The sequence below is a fragment of the Chrysoperla carnea genome, chromosome 2 (genome assembly GCF_905475395.1).
Source record: "Chrysoperla carnea chromosome 2, inChrCarn1.1, whole genome shotgun sequence".
Lineage (NCBI taxonomy): Eukaryota > Metazoa > Arthropoda > Insecta > Neuroptera > Chrysopidae > Chrysoperla > Chrysoperla carnea.
Window position 1 is genome coordinate 5616439 of NC_058338.1, and position 17124 is coordinate 5633562.

Here is a 17124-nt window from a genome sequence, read left to right on the forward strand (position 1 = left end):
TTATTTTGCAGAATAAACATAAACAATCTTTTAGGAAAATTTTATTTATGTATTTTTAAATTTTTTATAAAATTTAAAATAAATTTTTATTAGGTATAAAAATAGATAATTTAAAAAATAAAAACCCGACTGTGTTAAATTAAATCTGAAATGAAAGAAACAAGTCCAGTACATAGCAACTTTAACAGTTAGGGCCGATTAAAATATAAACCGGTTCAAATCGTCCCAATAATTTTTATTGTAGACTTTTTCGTGTCCCGGCTTTAAATTATAATATATTAAAATTTTTAATCCAATTTATTATTCCTAATTAAATTTAAACAATTAATTTTTGTAATTTCCTTTATTTGGATAACACTTGGCTTTTTATGACGAATATAACGATACCAATAAAGTCGAAATCCATGGCGTTGTTTGAAGGATAGGAGATAATAAAGAAATTTACAAACAAATACAGTCAAACCTGGATAAGCGAAAGTTCAAGGGAGCACAATCTCATTTTCGCTTATAGAGGTTTCTCACTAACCCGAGTTTCTCGCTAATTCAGGTACATGGGTAACGTTTCTCTCTTACAGAGGTACGCAACAATAACAAGTCACAGCAAGTACGAATGTAGCTACTATAGTTCCTCCTAAATAATATAAATAAATAAAGCTCGACTGTCGCTTATAGAGGTATAGATAAGTAGCAGTCTCACTTACGGAGGTCCCTGAGGGAAAAACGACTCTCTCTTAAAATGACGGATCGTGACTATTACTCTCACTTATAGAGGTTTCTCACTTACCCAGGTTTGACTGTATACAAATATACATAAATACATACATATAAACGCGCGAAAAACATAACCACTCCTTGACAGTCGGGTAAAAACACATATGGTTGGAGCTGTTTATTTTGTAAACACAAGTGATAGAAAAGATCAAAGTAGTTATAAATATGAAAATAAATATAAAATGATATATTTTTAGTTTATTTTTCCTTCTACCGGGTACATGAAAATTTACATAATGAATGAAAACTATGTCCGGGTACAAAATGTTCAAAAATTTTTAATTTTGTTATTCACAATTTATGTAAAAGAGTTTATCGGTACTTAATACCCCTTATAGACGATCGCAATTGTCGTAATCTATCGCATTAGATAAAACTCGATTTTTGCCACAATTTCCTAGATCATTTTTGTATTAATACGTATTTCGATTACCAAGTAGTAATTATCTTGATATATTTTGTTATCTCTGCTTACCAGATTAGCCTCATCTCTTTGCTAACCCAAAGGCTTAAAATATCCTATTTTCTGTTTAACATTATAATTTGTAGACAGTCAAATAAGTGTGTGCGATGAAGCTGTTTATGTACAATTGGACATTTAGAGTTTAGATACAATCTCAGACATTTGGTCACCTGCAAACTAGTTTCATTCTGGCTAATATGTACTAAACAAGTCAAGTTTGTAAACCTTGTCAAGTCAATTATCGTATTTACTCATGTCACCTGTAACATTCTAAAAATAACGGGTGATTTTAAATGAGTGAAGTTAGAAAACGTGGCAGACGGGTCCAGCGAATTTTTCAAATAAAACATCTTGCATTATACTTTTATTATTCAAACATAAAATTAGACCTAGAGCCATAGTTTGCTGAACAGCTACTTTATGGGCATGTAAATACGTCTTGTGAATCAATAAAGTATTTCCTCTGACCACATAAGAAAATTTCGTTTATTTATATATATTTTCTTCTGATTTAACTCCACTATCTCATTTTTCTAAGCATACATTTGATTATTTATACTTTAACACGAAAAAGCCTGACTCTTTTATGTTTGTCAGTAATAACGTGACCATAGAAATAAAAAATGGAGTGCATTTTCGATTTATCTGTCAAATTGAAGAGTATTTAAAAAGGGAGTCATGTGATCCTTATATGCCCAGGGCCTCTATAAGGTTAAAAACGACCCTGCCCGTCGCTTTGTTGGTGTTCCTACTTGCCTTGAGTTTTCAGCTTTACTGAACAAGAATCAATTGACAAATGAAATGTAGTCCTCGCTTTTTGCAAACTTAACTCACACAAGTCCATAATCTTTTACATTTGGTTTCACCAGATAACTCAATTTGGATCGATCACTTTTTATGATTCGTTTAAAATCTGCCTGTACCGTCGTTTCATTGATGTGTACTTTGTTAGTGATTTTAATATTATAAGAAGGTAGTTTTAACCATTTATAGGTAATGAGTGCTCTGCATACTGCGTACTCTTCAAGTTACTGCTTAACTTCTTACAATAATTAGTATGAATGACTATTTAATAAATTCATTATGCCATTAATTATTCTTTATAAAATTTATTTACTATTTATTTTATATTATTTGTTTGCTTACATAAATTTATTGTTTATCCTTCAGTTCGAGGCCATTTTTGAAAAAAAAAATTTTTATCTTTAATGTATGTAACTGTTGTGAAAATATGTATCGCGATTGTTCAAAAGTTTAGACATGCCTTATGGTTAGTTAGACAGTTTAATTATAGATATAAAGCCATCTATGCACTGCAGCTAAAGTTGCTTCAAGCATATAGAGTAACTTAAGTAAAAGTTGCAGAATTTGATGGGAAACATCCAGCACCGGCCCAAGAGTAGAGCAAGTGGAGCGGGTGCTCTAGGCGCTGTGCGAAAAACAATTTCGCATTTTAAGTATTGATTATTGAAATACAAGTTAATTTTTTGAAGAAAAAATCACCGAAAGAGTATCTCGCTCTACCTTGATTTGGGGGTAGGGCTGGTTCAGGGGACATCATGTTCTGACATCAAATAGAACGTAGTTCTCCAAGTTGCTTTAATAGTCAATTTATATCCTAAAAGATAAAAGACACAGAAGAAATTATAAAAAAGTTGATTGCCATTAAAAAACGAACTTTTTTTACGTAAATGTTTAAATCAAAAGAAAATGGGCTAGCTTTAGAAAAAAAATTTTTGACAAAAGTTATCAAGGACAGTAAAGGTCGTTTGTCTGTGCTAATAACTTTTAAGCTCAGGTCAATTTTCTTAAAGATTAAGGTCAAATGACCTAGAAATTATAATTTCAGGTCAAAGTCATTGACACAGGCGAATGTTCTCTATTTCCCTTGACAACTTTTTGCTAAAGTATTTTTCTGTTGTTAGAGCGTTTTCTTTCGATTAAATGCCATATTTTTAAGTCGCATTTCCTTCGAAAGCTAAAGATTTTCGAAAAAATGTTTTAAATAAAAAGTTTTCTTCTAACTAGATAAACTGTGAGACTACTCGTGCCTAATGTATAATTTATGAAGTCTGCTAGTCATTTATGTACTTTCGAATTCGTAAAAAAGCATATAGAAATGAATCGTAATGGTATGTACCTGAAAAAGTGATAATTTAAGAAAGAAAATGTGATATTTACTAAAAGTGCTGTGAAGTGAATTTAGTTTTAAATAAACTAGTGAAGTGTTAACATATAAAAGTATGTCTTCTTATTTTCGATGGATTAAAAATGGATCGAAAAAAGATGAATTATTTGATAAACCACGAAGTCGATCATTGGACGCACGTTCACTAGAATTAAGTGGATTACGTTTAGTACAGGCTGTACAACATCAAAATGTAGGTTTAGTATTTATCAAAACTCATATTCAATTTTAATTTTCCGTTTTAAGTAAATAGGTGATTCAAAATGTGACTGACACTTCAATTATTTTGCATCATATTATGAATACTTTTATGGATATTAACGGTTTAAGTTTAAGTATAGTTTTATGGTTGGTTCTATATTTAGCCTTCTGTAGTAAAAATGTGCTCATAAAACTTTATGATAAATGCTTTTTTTTAACAAAATGCAAATGTGACTGACACTACATGCAAAAAGAAGACGCGTTACATAAAACCATTAAAATTATTGGAAAATGGTAAAATAATGAACCTTAGTATTTAAGAATCAAATTTGTTAGAGAAATAAATCGGGACTGACACTGCCGTCACTTTAGATTGCAAAAAAGTTGTATTTTAAAAGAATCCTTACAAATTAATATTACAGGACATAAGATAGGAATTTGAAAGATTTCTTGGATCAATTTTAGAAGAGTGGCTGTCCTGGGGTGGGGCACACTTAGACCATAGGGTCCGTTGTGATACCGTAAATGGGTTGGCCCATCCCCGGCCACTACTCCATGAAAAATTTGAAGCTGTTTTAAAACAGCAGAAGGGTTTTGACGTCGATTGACTTTGGGTCGAAGAGGTCGTCAAAGAGAGTTTGGCTAAGTCCATCTCCTCATGACAAGAGCTGGACAGTGACAGAGAAGATGAGACATTGTCTCCTCCTCGTTACCACTATGACAGTTCCTGCAGTAGTCGTGATACACTGCCAGGCCTAAGCGTTCAGCATGCTTACCGCCCAGCCAGTGTCCTGTGATAGCCGCAACAACTTTGCGAACAGAGACCCTTGGAAGTGATATGAGAACTTCGGAACGGCTGCAATTGTAGTCAGACCATATCTGTCTTGTAGTACCACAAGTGGCTTTAACTTATATAAATTTTTAAAAAAATCAAGGAAACACGTGATAAACTATACAAGAAAATCGGAAATAATCATTGTTTCTTATTTTTCGTCTACATTCACTAAGTTAAAATAAAAATTGATTATCAAAGTTGAAAATAAGGTACAAATAATTTCACCCACAAACCTTAAACTTGCCTTGGCGCTTGTACTACCTTAATAAAGATTAAATAATTATTAACAATAATAACTTAAATATAATTAAAACCATCAAGTTTTTAATTCCATATGTTTATTTATTTAAAAGTTATTAATAAATAAACTTGTTTACTAAATAATTGAAAATAAATAAATCTAATCACAGTAACATATTTATTTATTGATATCTCTACATAATGTAGTTTGACTCATGTCACACGTGGATTCGATTTACAAGCCCGATAGCGATGATTATATACATATCAATATATTCAATATAGAATACGCCGCACTCTGGATTCTGGTTGTTGGATGACACAGACTAATAATTATGTATGCTTTGTATTATTCGAACAAAAGTTTTTTTTTTAATCTCAAAATAATAGGGTAAAGTGTAAAACCTATAAAAGGTATTCTTATTGGCAAAAAGTCGTGAGAGATATTACCCTGTGCATTTGTTTTTATTTCAAAAATTAACAACATCTAATCAACAATTTTGATTTGATTGTGATCTAAATCAAATTCTACCTAAAATACCGCTTATTGGTTGGTTATGCTATATTTTACAGTTTAAAATATAGCATAAAATGTTGAGAAGGTAAAGTTTAAATACACCGTCATGTACTTTGGATCAAACAACGTATTGTACCAATGATCAACGGTAATTAATACGCCACTATTCCCTACAATGAACTGAACTTTTCCCTACAATGAACTGAACAATTTTTATACCATGCATATATGTAATATGCAAAGTATACTAAGTTTAGTCCCAAGCTTGGAACGCTGAAAAATATTGATACGAATAAAATTTTGGTGTTCATAAAATCACCTAATTAGTCCATTTCCGATTTTCTGTCCACTTGTCTGTCCGTATGCACGATAACTCAAAAACGAAAGAGATGTTAAGCTAAAAGTTTTATAGCGTGCTCAGGACGTCAAAAGTGAGGTTACGAGCAACATAAATCAATTGAGTCTTGGGTCCGTAGAACCCATCTTGTAAACCGTTAGAGATTGAACAAAAGTTTAAATATAAAAAATGTTTCTTATAAAAAAATAAACAACTTTTGCTGGAAACATTTTTTCGTGAATATCACTGTTTATCCGTGAGGGCGCAAATTAGGTTATAACATTATATAGTATGTATTATATGGGAATATCAGTTATCTTTGAGTATGTTATCTTTAACTACATGATTTAAATACAACGAGCTATCATCACATGTATTTTTACGACTAGTATTTCTATTTTTCATTAATTTGAACTTGTTGCTGTATTCACACATAAATATTAATTTTTGACCCTTGGTATTACACTGTCCCCTATTAAAAATGTCGTCACCATTGAAATCAAATCCTCATTACCACAAAACAAACAAATATGTATAAAAATTATTTCAGTCAGAAAAGATTAACAAGTGCTTTTTATAACAAACAATAAATTAATTGCTCTTTTTTTTTGAGTAAAAATGTGAAACGAAAAAAAAGAAAATTCTACCTCGTGTTCTGTAATCAACTCATGTGTGTTATTTAAGCAAAACGTGTAATCAAAAAGGTTAAATTGATAGGTTTAATAATAAATAAAGGTTATACCTTTGTGATTAGTTTTGTGATGTTGTTTTACTTTAATTAATCGTTTCAATCAATCAATATTTGTGAAATGAATTAAAAGAATGTGTTAGATCTAGGGCCAAGTTTAGGAGTTGGCAGTCATTTTAGAACGACTGGAAAATTGAGATGTTGTTGTGTTTTTTTTTTCCTTATAGGAAAATTTTGATGGTCGGAATATTCTGGAAAGTTTCTAATTACGTGGCAAGATTAAAATCGGTGTATATTTAATTTATTGAATACAATGTAAGATTTAATGCAGTAACCTTGCCGTTTGAGAGTACGGAGTAGTCTGCACCAAATCTGTTCTGATTTGGAGTCATTAAAGCACATTTTTCTTTTATAATTTTAAAATTAAAAATCGTAATTTTTAAACTGTATATCACGTGACCTTAAATGCGGGTAAGCCTTTCTGTGGTGTCATAGCGGTATGAGCCATAGACCTTCAGTTAGTTCAGTGTAGACGGCTGGGTATAATATATACATAGATAATAAGTATTTATATTTATTATATAATCAGATGTCTATGAATATATCTGTCAAACTTATTTGTGTTATTTCATATTGTGATACCCACATTACGTCATCAAATTGGATGCCTGCGTTTTTGACAGTTTAAAAAAGGTTTAAAATTTAAGTTTTTGGCAAGAAAGCGTGTGGAAATTTGCCGAATTAAATTTTTGATGGCTTTTTTTTAGCAAAACCAACATTTTGAAATACTTTTTCAAAAATAGTAGAATACCCAATTATCACAACCGGTATCAGATCTAATTCAACAGTCATCAAATAAACTTTCGAAAATGTTGCCAGTACTCGTACCAACAGCCACTCAAATTTCCATCCGTTCTGAAATGACTGTCAAATACGTCACTTGGTCCTAGACCTATTTGTGTCCATTTAATATCTTTCTTGACTAGTTTTTTGTTTCAATCCAATTAAGAAGAGTTTGAACAGATTTTTTTTGTTTATAAAAGGAATTATAAATAAGTGATATTTGTTAAATAAAATGATTAAATAAAGTAATAATTAGTTAATTAATATTATTACTTAATTCAGTAGTAATTTATTTTACAAGTTTTTTTATTTTATTTTGGATGTATAATGCTTGTTACAAATATAACAGTGTCAACAAATCAAATGGTAAATTATTTTTATCTCGAATTTCAATAAAACTTAATATATAAGGTAATTTTGACCCTAAAAGTACAAAATTCGATGACTGGTCGAATAGTTTTTGAGATACGGACTAAAATCGATCCAAATATTGTGATATCTCAGAAACTCTGCATATAATCATTAAATTAACCTGATTTTTATACTTTTTGGATCAAAACTACCCCATCCACCGAGTTTCATCAAATTCCAAAACAAAAATTTTTTTTTGCTTTTTCTCGATTTTTTAAGAAAATTGTAAGAAATCGAGAAATTTGTTTTATCTCCAATTTCGATAAATTCCATTTGACGACTGGTCGAGTAGTTCTTGAGATATTATAGAATTTTTATGAAACCGAAAACAATTTTTAATTAGAGATTTTTCAAATTTTCCGTTAAAATTGATAATTTTTCAACGAAAAAAACTTCGATTTTCATACTCTCCTTGGACTCATTTGAACCGTTGAAATGTCTTTTTTAAAATAGTCTATCTAAGTGTATTGTTTATTTTTCATTTAACCGCTTAAAATCCAGAAAAACCGACAAAAACGATTTTCGTCCGTAAACACGATAACTCAAAAACGAAAAGAGATATCAAGCTGAAAAAAAGACCCAATTTAACTAGACCTATGTTGCTTATTTATAATCATATTGTAATTGTTTGTATAATTAATTTTAATTTTTTGTTACAGCGTGCAGCACAAGTTCAACAGCAAAGTAAGTATAAAATTTTTCACTCCACATAATTTATAAGCTTCTTTTTGGTTATTGAGAATTTTTTGTTTATTCGACAAGCGGTTAGTTTTTTTATTTAATAGGTCTTTAGATTTGCCACTGTAGAACGTAATAACATGAACTGAATAATGCAACGTATCTGTTCTCCTTAATTTTAAGGTAGTACTATCGGAAATAGACTTTGCATTCAGAATTTAATGAAACTTTGCATAGTTGTCCATTATTAAATCATAATTAACCAGTTTAATTTTTAGGGGCCTTCAGAGAACTGAAAAAAAGATATTTTAACATTGATCCTTATGGGAAATCACAGATTTTATTTTATTTCACAAAACTGGACGTTCAGATTTTCAGTTCTCTGAAGGCCCCTAAAAAATTTAACTGGTTAATTATGATATAATAATGAACAACTATGCCATGTTTCATTAAATTCTGAATGCGAAGTCTATTATCGATAGTACTACCTTAAAAGATTTTAAATCATAATTAGCCAAGCCGAATATTTATTAAGAATTGAAAAGTGCGTGATACGTGTGAACTACCTTATTATGGTAATTATTAGTCACAAGTTAATTTACCTTGTGATATACAATTTAGTCATAATTTAAATTATTTATTATTGTGTGATAGATAATTTATTTATTTTAAATTATAAATTCATTGATTTTATCTCTTTAATATAATTATTATTTTATTTTTAAATATATTTAGTTCACTTATCAATTTAATATCGTCAAATATTTTACTATAATAATTGTAATTTAAAAAATTAAATTATCTTTATCTTATAATATATAAATGGACGTGTAAGTCTCTATATTTCATTTTTTAGCCAAAACTACACATCACAGAGCAATTGTGATTGTGGGTGATTGTTGTCTTAAGTAATCTAAGAATACGGGGGTTGAAAATGTATTTTTCGAATTTCTTGAAGCCTATTAAAGCTAGATTAATTTTGATCACAAATTTGAAAAGTATGACCAAAATTTAGTAGGATTACATACTTGGTTTTTCAAAATTGGATAAAATTTGGATGTGATAGATCAAAATTAAACTTTTTGGATTCTGATGACGTCATCAAATTAAAAAATTTGATTTTTTGATACTATAAGCAAATTTGATCCGATGTTACTGGAATTTTTTGTGCAACCCACTAATTTTGGGTCATTATTTTCAGCTATGATGTCAGTTTTTCGCTAGCTATCACTTATGCACTTATTCCGGGGCCAAAACTCCAAATTCTTGAAACCTATTAGAGCTAGGTTAATTTTGATCACAAATTTGAAAAGTATGACCCAAATTTAGTAGGATTGCATTCTTGGTTTATCAAAATTGGATAAAATTTGGATGTGATAGATCAAAATTAAATTTTTTGGATTCTGATGACGTCATAAAGTTAAAAAATTCGATTTTTTTGGTACTATAAGCAAATTTGATCCGATGTTATTGGAATTTTTTGTGCAACCCACTAATTTTGGGTCATTCTTTTCAGCTGTGATGTCAGTTTTTCGCTAGCTATCACTTATGTGTTTAAATAAGGAACCAGAACTCGACATTCTTGAAACTTATTCGAGCTAGGTTAATTTTGATCACAAATTTTCAATGTTTATCAATTAAACAGACTCTTAAAGGTAAAATGACACAATTATGGCTACTCTCCCCAATTTTTCCTTTAGTTTTATGTTAAATACTATCAGTATACGAATTTTTATCAAATTCGTTAGAGCCGATCCCGATATATATATAAGACGCACCCTAAATACTTGCCACCGGCGCTATGTACCCTCGTTACGACCCTGCAAAAACCTTTCCAATATTTGTTTAATAAGTTATGGGAAAAACCACAAACGGAACATAATCTACACGAAAAATGTTAATAATTTCAATTATAAATATCTTGTTTGGTTACCGATGTATAAAAATTTCCATTTTATTTAATAAATAAGTATTTGATAGTAGACCAGTGATCGCACTGCTGTATTAATAATGGTTTATTGTGGTCACCTATTACTTAAATCATAAAAGTTTTATAATAATAATTATCATATATTTTTAATTAAAACATAGTCAGTCAGTCGTACGTTTCTACAATTAAATTATTATGCAGTAATTTTTATTGTTCCAGTATAAACTATGAACTCATGTACTCAGTCTCACACAATAGATAATAAAAAAAACAATTATTTTACATGTTTAAAATTAAAAATTATCATCTAGGCGAATACATAATCGTTTACGAGTATGTTATAACAGAACCGGAAGTTTTTTTCTTAAATTACGAAATATTCTCAAAGTACATGTACACTCACTGTCAAAAAAAGTGCCACAGTTAAAACATTCTAAGCGTACGCATCATATGTTATGTTATAATAGTAACACTTAGAATGTTTTAAAACGAGCATTTTTTGTGACATTGAGTATACATACTGAACGCACAGCAGAAGCATGATGAAAATAGTTAAAGTGATCACAGGCCCAACGGCTACCGTTAAAATGCAAATACTTCAAAATCCTAGAAAGATGACTGAAAAAATTAACTAAGCAATTTCTGTTTAGGGAAATATGCAAGGATTTAATAATACTACGGTTCAATAAAACTTTATAAATTCATTTTTTTTATTAACAAGTTTCCAAAAATCACAAAAAATTCCTAGTTCATCGGGCTTTTTATTATTATTTTATATCGTTCAAAGTTGGCTGACAAATTGGTGAATCATATAAGTTATACTTTTCAATTGGATATTTCTATATCAAAAAATCTAAAGAGTGTGATAAAAAACTATCTAAAATATTTAAACTATCTTGTAGTTTATAATAATACCATAAAAATATAAGATTGTCAATGATATAAAAACAAAATTTTAAGTTATTTATGAGTTCATCGATGATCCATCATTTGATGAACAGAGACGACTATAGTTAGAGTATTGATGATTGAAGAGCGATATCTAAATTACCAAATTTATAAGCCTCACTTTCACAGAATATATTATATATTTTTGTAGTTGCGTGGTATTGTAAAGCCAAAAATAACTCATTACTCTACTACAAAATATCTATTTAGTTTATAAGTATATACCATGCAATAAACCAAAACTTTCTTACAATACTGTAGGGATCACCTTAATAAAAAAGGATCCAAAAATATGATTCCATATATTTCAAAAGAAAACTTATTTATTTCAATTAATTAATATATTATCAACTGTCAACGATCGTACACTATATATTGTAGACCTCTGGGAATAATTACCTAAAAGGCCTAAAAAATCGACAAATTAGTCTTGAAATCGGTGTTAATTGGTCGAGAGAAACATCATACCGATCACATAACATCTCTTCTAATCGCTCTCTGATACAGAAAAGATAAGCTGGTCTGTAGATGCTCTTCATAGGAATCTGTAAAAATGTACTCACCGGTTTTTACTTACTCGCAAACAGTTAGTCTCCCATTAAAATCTGGTATTTTTTACATGTAAAATTTCAAAATATCTTCCTTTTAAATTTGTAATTTTTAGTTTAACTGAAAGACAGTTAAGCCTAGTACTGACACGACACTGGAATCGGGCTTACTTGAATTTTTGTCTGTTTAGTCTTCACATATAATCTTAATCTTATCAGCAGAAAGTGGAGTTGTTGCATTTCTGTGTGTGAAAAATAGTGGAACTGGTCTTATTTCAACTGGTCTTGTTCTTGTTTGTACGTGTTCCTTAGACTTTCAGGAACATTCAGCCGCATCAACCTCTGCATTACTAGGTTAAGTTAGGTTAGAGTGGCTGTCCTGGGGTGGGAAACCATAGGGTCCGTTGTGATACCGAAAAATTGTTAGCCCATCCCCGGCCACTGCTCCATGAACAATTTAGAGCTGTTTAATAACAGCAGGAGAGCTTTGACGTCGACGGACTCCAGGTCGGAGAGGTCGTCAAAGAGAAGCTGGCTCAAGTAAGTCCATCTTCTCATGGCAAGAGCTGGACAGTGACAGAGAAGATGAGACATTGTCCCCTCCTCCTCACCACTGTGACAGCTTCTGCAGTAGTTGTGATACACTGCCCAGTGTATCACGACTAGTTTTCACACCCCCAAAGCACTCCAAATAGTAATAATGAAAAAATGTTTTTAAAAATCAAAATTTCACCTCGAAAATCGTTTTCCGAGGGTTTTTGGTACTGATAATTGGGACTCTAGTTTTCGTTAACAACATTTTTAATGGTCAGCCCTAAAAATTTTCTATGTATATGTATAATCTATAAAATCGTCTAAATAAAATTTTATAGGTGATAAAAATGTCTTTAAAATTCTCAAAAGTTTTCATTCGCTATTTATATTTTATTCTTGAATGAAAGTCGATAAAATATTATGTAATTAAATTTTATATTGAAGTTAATAAATTGAATTGAAATTAGTTTGAAAGTCAACTTGAGAAAAAATCATTAATTTTGAATCATTTTTATTATAACATTTTTATATGCTAGACAACTTGTATTACATTTAAGTGATGAAAATGCATATAAGTCAAATACAACACTCTTCTATTCATAGCTTTATTATAAGATTCGATTTTCTATTAGAAGTTTGAAAGGTCAAGTTTATTTGTAAATATAAATTGACCTAGAGTGAAGGAGAGATTGAAGTGTGGATAATGTATACATTTAAAAAGCACTAGGTGGTAAAAGTTGCTGAAATAACAGTTTGATTTATAGGCAATACAGAATGTTCAACCTTCGATAATCTCTTTTTTGTATTATAAATTTTGATTATCAATTTATCAATTATATACATTTGTTTGAAATATCGCTTAGATATTTATACTCTGTATATATATCAAAGTATACTAATTTTACTGCCAAGTTTGTAACGCTTAGAAATATAGATTGTAAGAAAAACATTTGGGTAGATGTGTTCATAAAATTAGCTAATTAGTTCAGCTCAGTCAATTAGTTGTTCTAATTCACTCGGCAAACAATGATTTTGAAGATATTCATGACCTTGGATTTTGGCGACCCGCAGACATGAAAAACTTTTATATTTTTTCTTTCTCAGTTATATTGGAATAAAATCCACTAATATCATGTACTTGGGTCTCTATTTTCAGCTACAAAGGTTTATTTTCAACTGTTATGGAATTAGAACTGTCTTGAGAATTAGAAATTAATTTAACGAATTAATTGTAGAGCTTAACGGTTGTCGAGAATACGAGAATTTCAAATTAAAGCTTGCCAAATGATTTAAGATCTATATAAAAACTAACAGATTTTAGACTGGGGGACACCACGGGTTATTTTTAAATAATTAATACATGAAATTTTGTGAGTGGCTTCTTTTTGACGAGCCTACCAAACTTCGTCCCTATGACTTTTATCGAAAGTGCTAAGTTTTCAAATGAGCATAATGTCATCCATATTTAAGCTATCGGTCTGAAAAAACACAACAGGGAATTTGTTGGACATTTTGACCGCTTGATAGCGTTAATAATTAGTAATTATTAGACGAAAAAATATTTTTTCCGCCGTGTGCCACGGTCTCATAATTGATCTGACAGGTATTTCTGTAAAATAATTTTCTGTGATTGTACTGCAGTTTGACCATGATCATTTATTTGTTTTGCAAACAACAAAAAAATCTAAAACAATATGGAACTTTCAATAACAAAACAAAACATTAAAGTTAATTAATGCTAAAACATTTAATAAATATTGCTTACCAATAATAATAATAATAACAAGTGAAAACAAACAATTAACTGAGTCAATTGTTGAAATATCATGTATAGACTGTGTTGATTACATTGTCACATTACACATACATAACTGACATCCCCATATAATACATACCATATGATTTGCGCCTAACTTGCGCTCTCACGGGTAAACAGTGATGTTTACGAAAAATTGTTTCAAACAAAAGTTGTTTATTTTTTTATAAGGAACATTTTTTACATTTAAATTTTTGTTCTATCTCTATCGGTTTACAAGTTGGGTCCTACGGACCCGAAACCCAATTGACCTACATTACTCATTTACGAACTCGACCTCACTTTTTACGTCCTGAGTACGCTGTAAAAATTTCAGCTTGATATCTTTTTTCGTTTTTCGACTAATTACATGATTTTATGAATACTTATACCAAAATTTTGTTGGTAGCATTAATATTTTTAAGCGTTACAAACTTGGGATTAAATTTAACATACTATGATTTATTTCATATATACATGGTATAATAATAATAAATACGTCAATATAATTTATATTCTTTTGAATAATAATTAATATGTATTTGTATACCCATTCATTTTTTATTAAATATTAATAAAAAAATTTATTTTATTAGCAAGTAATATTAATATTTAAAAGTAATACATCAAAATATTAATAATGTCTTCAATGTTTTAAAAATGTTATTTATTAAACATTGTAAAGTAATTATATGCTTGTTAATTTTATATTACAAATTACAAACAATTGTATTAAATGATCAATTATATAATACAGTAAAACCTCAATAACTCAAACATTGATACGGTTAGATTAGTTAGGCTGCCCATACCACATATATAAACCATTAAAGCCTTAACCCATTTTAACTATATTTAACCCCCGAATTAAAAAAGGGGTGTTATAAGTTTGAGCGTTATGTGTGTGTGTCTGTCTGTGGCATCGAAGCGCCTAAACGGATGAACCGATTTTAATTTTTTTTTTGGTTTCATTTGAACGGTAATTTAACGGAGAGTGTCTTTAGGTATGTTTCATGTGCGAGCTGAGAGTTGTGTACCCGAAAAATCTAAAAATTTGTCGAAGATCTTCAAAGTCGATTCAGTTTGGAAAAGCCATGACATATAATTTTGACATATAAATAATTACTATGGAAATGAATGGTCAAATAAACCTGGCTCAATTCATTATGCAAATTGAAATGGTAAAATAATTAGTTAATTCAAAACAATAATTCAACTAAAGAACAAAGTCAACTCAAATATTTCAATTTCAATTAAAATATTTCCAAAAGTTTGTTCCAAAAAATGATAGCTCTCTAAGTATCCTTTTCATCTCATCTGTAGTCCTTGACCATCACTTTGATATTGATTTAAGAAGGAGTGTTGTAAGTTTAAAGTGTTTAATTGAAATCTATGACTTCCCTTCAGTGTAATTTCCTTCACCAAAAAGCTTTTACTTAAATTATTCCTTAAATAAAACTCTGTTTTAGTTAAAAATGACCTAGCTGAAACTTTTTGATGTTTCTTTTAAAGTTTAACTTACTGAGGTTCCACTGTATTTATTTAAGACAAGGTGGGCTGACAACAAAGTGAAAGGTGCTCTTAATCTAATTAAGCACTATATTCTAAACAAGGATGAGCGTTGTATCCTTTAATTTGTTTCTCGAACACGGATCTATTTTCAAAGGAAAATAAATTAAATTCCTTAAATACAAACTACTCATAATTACAAAAATTCGTGAGAGCAGCGTTTTTTTGGTAAATATTTTAAGACTAGAGTGATACCCATCCGCTTCGCTGGGTTTAAAAGTAAAGATTGATCAAGATTGCTCTCGATTATCCCCTTTCTATAACACTTGAAATAATGGTAAGGATTGTTTTACACTGGTAAAAATATATGTATGGTTTTCTATTTTTTTAAACGTATAATAGTCGTAATTATTCATTGAGTATATCAGAAAAGATGGCCGTGAAATATTTTATATTGAGTATTTTTATAAAAATAATAATTTTTTTGTTTATTAATATATTTTTATAAATTATATCTCATGTGTTATTCTGAAGTATGATCTATATTGCTGTACAGTTTCATTAAAAACCATTCGCTAGTTTTACCGTGAAAGCGTAACAAACAAACATACTTACTTTTGCATTTATAATAGGCAGGGATAAAGAAGTTAATTATTCAGATAATTGGCATTCACTTGCAAAAGGTTTAAGCTAAATTCCTGGTAATGTAAGTACATTCTATTCGTTCAATTTAAATAAAAGACATTAATAAGCATGCATGCCAATGTATGCAAATAGCTATGAATTCTCAAAACAACCTGATTATAAACATCCAGGATGTTATTTCATATCCGAAACGAATTCATTTATAATTTCAATTAGCATACATTATTATTGCGTAATGTTTTTGAGATCTTAACACGAGATAAATAAAAAATATGTGATAACGCCAGCATCAGTGGAAAAATGGGCACTTTTTGATTACATACATGTGGTACTCTTTACTTTGCAGCTTAGATGTGGATCAAAATATATTGGATCGAGTTAAGTTGTGTTTAATCACCCAGAGATACAACTTCTGAATAATTAGTCCTAGAATCCATGATGTACCAAATTTGGCGAATGTACCAATGTGTTCCGTATTTTATCAAATAAATGAGTGGTTACGAAATCCACTTTGATTACTGTGATTTTGCGCAGGGTTTGAGGCTAAGCTATACATAATCAAATAAAAATTCGATTGTGTTCGGTTTGAAACTGACTAGAGTACAGTTACAAAGATAAAGGGTATTTTCGTGGTAGAACGCATTCGGTTCTGCAATATATTAAGTGAAATATGGAATGTTTGTTTTTGAAACTTTGAAGCTATCGATCCTGGGACCCACCCTATAGCTTCATTTGCTTAAAATAGCACTTTTACAATAAGCTTCGAATCCAGGTGACTATTTGTTCCCAAGGAGGGTACAAGGGGCTTGAACGTCTATATGCTATTATTACTATTATTATGGTCTGAATAATGGCGCCAATATTATAAGGTTTAAAATGGAAAAATTAAACTTTTTCCATAAAACTTAATTAGAAAACAACTAAATTAAAACTAATTTAGGTATTAAATTTTTAATGATCATTCTCAACAAAATAAATTAATAATAAATAATAAATTAATACATATTTTAAATTTAACCATCCACTATGGTCAAATAAAATTA

The 17124-nt window shown here is 29.6% G+C and overlaps 1 protein-coding gene across 2 annotated transcripts in view; it reads left to right on the forward strand.

The window, feature by feature from the left end:
• Positions 1–17124, forward strand: part of LOC123293765 — a 98375-nt gene that overhangs the window by 51682 nt on the left and 29569 nt on the right. For both annotated transcript variants that reach the window (XM_044874670.1, XM_044874671.1), the window contains one exon: positions 8154–8178. In XM_044874670.1, coding sequence (XP_044730605.1) covers positions 8154–8178 — 25 coding nt within the window. The remainder of the gene's footprint in view (positions 1–8153; positions 8179–17124) is intronic.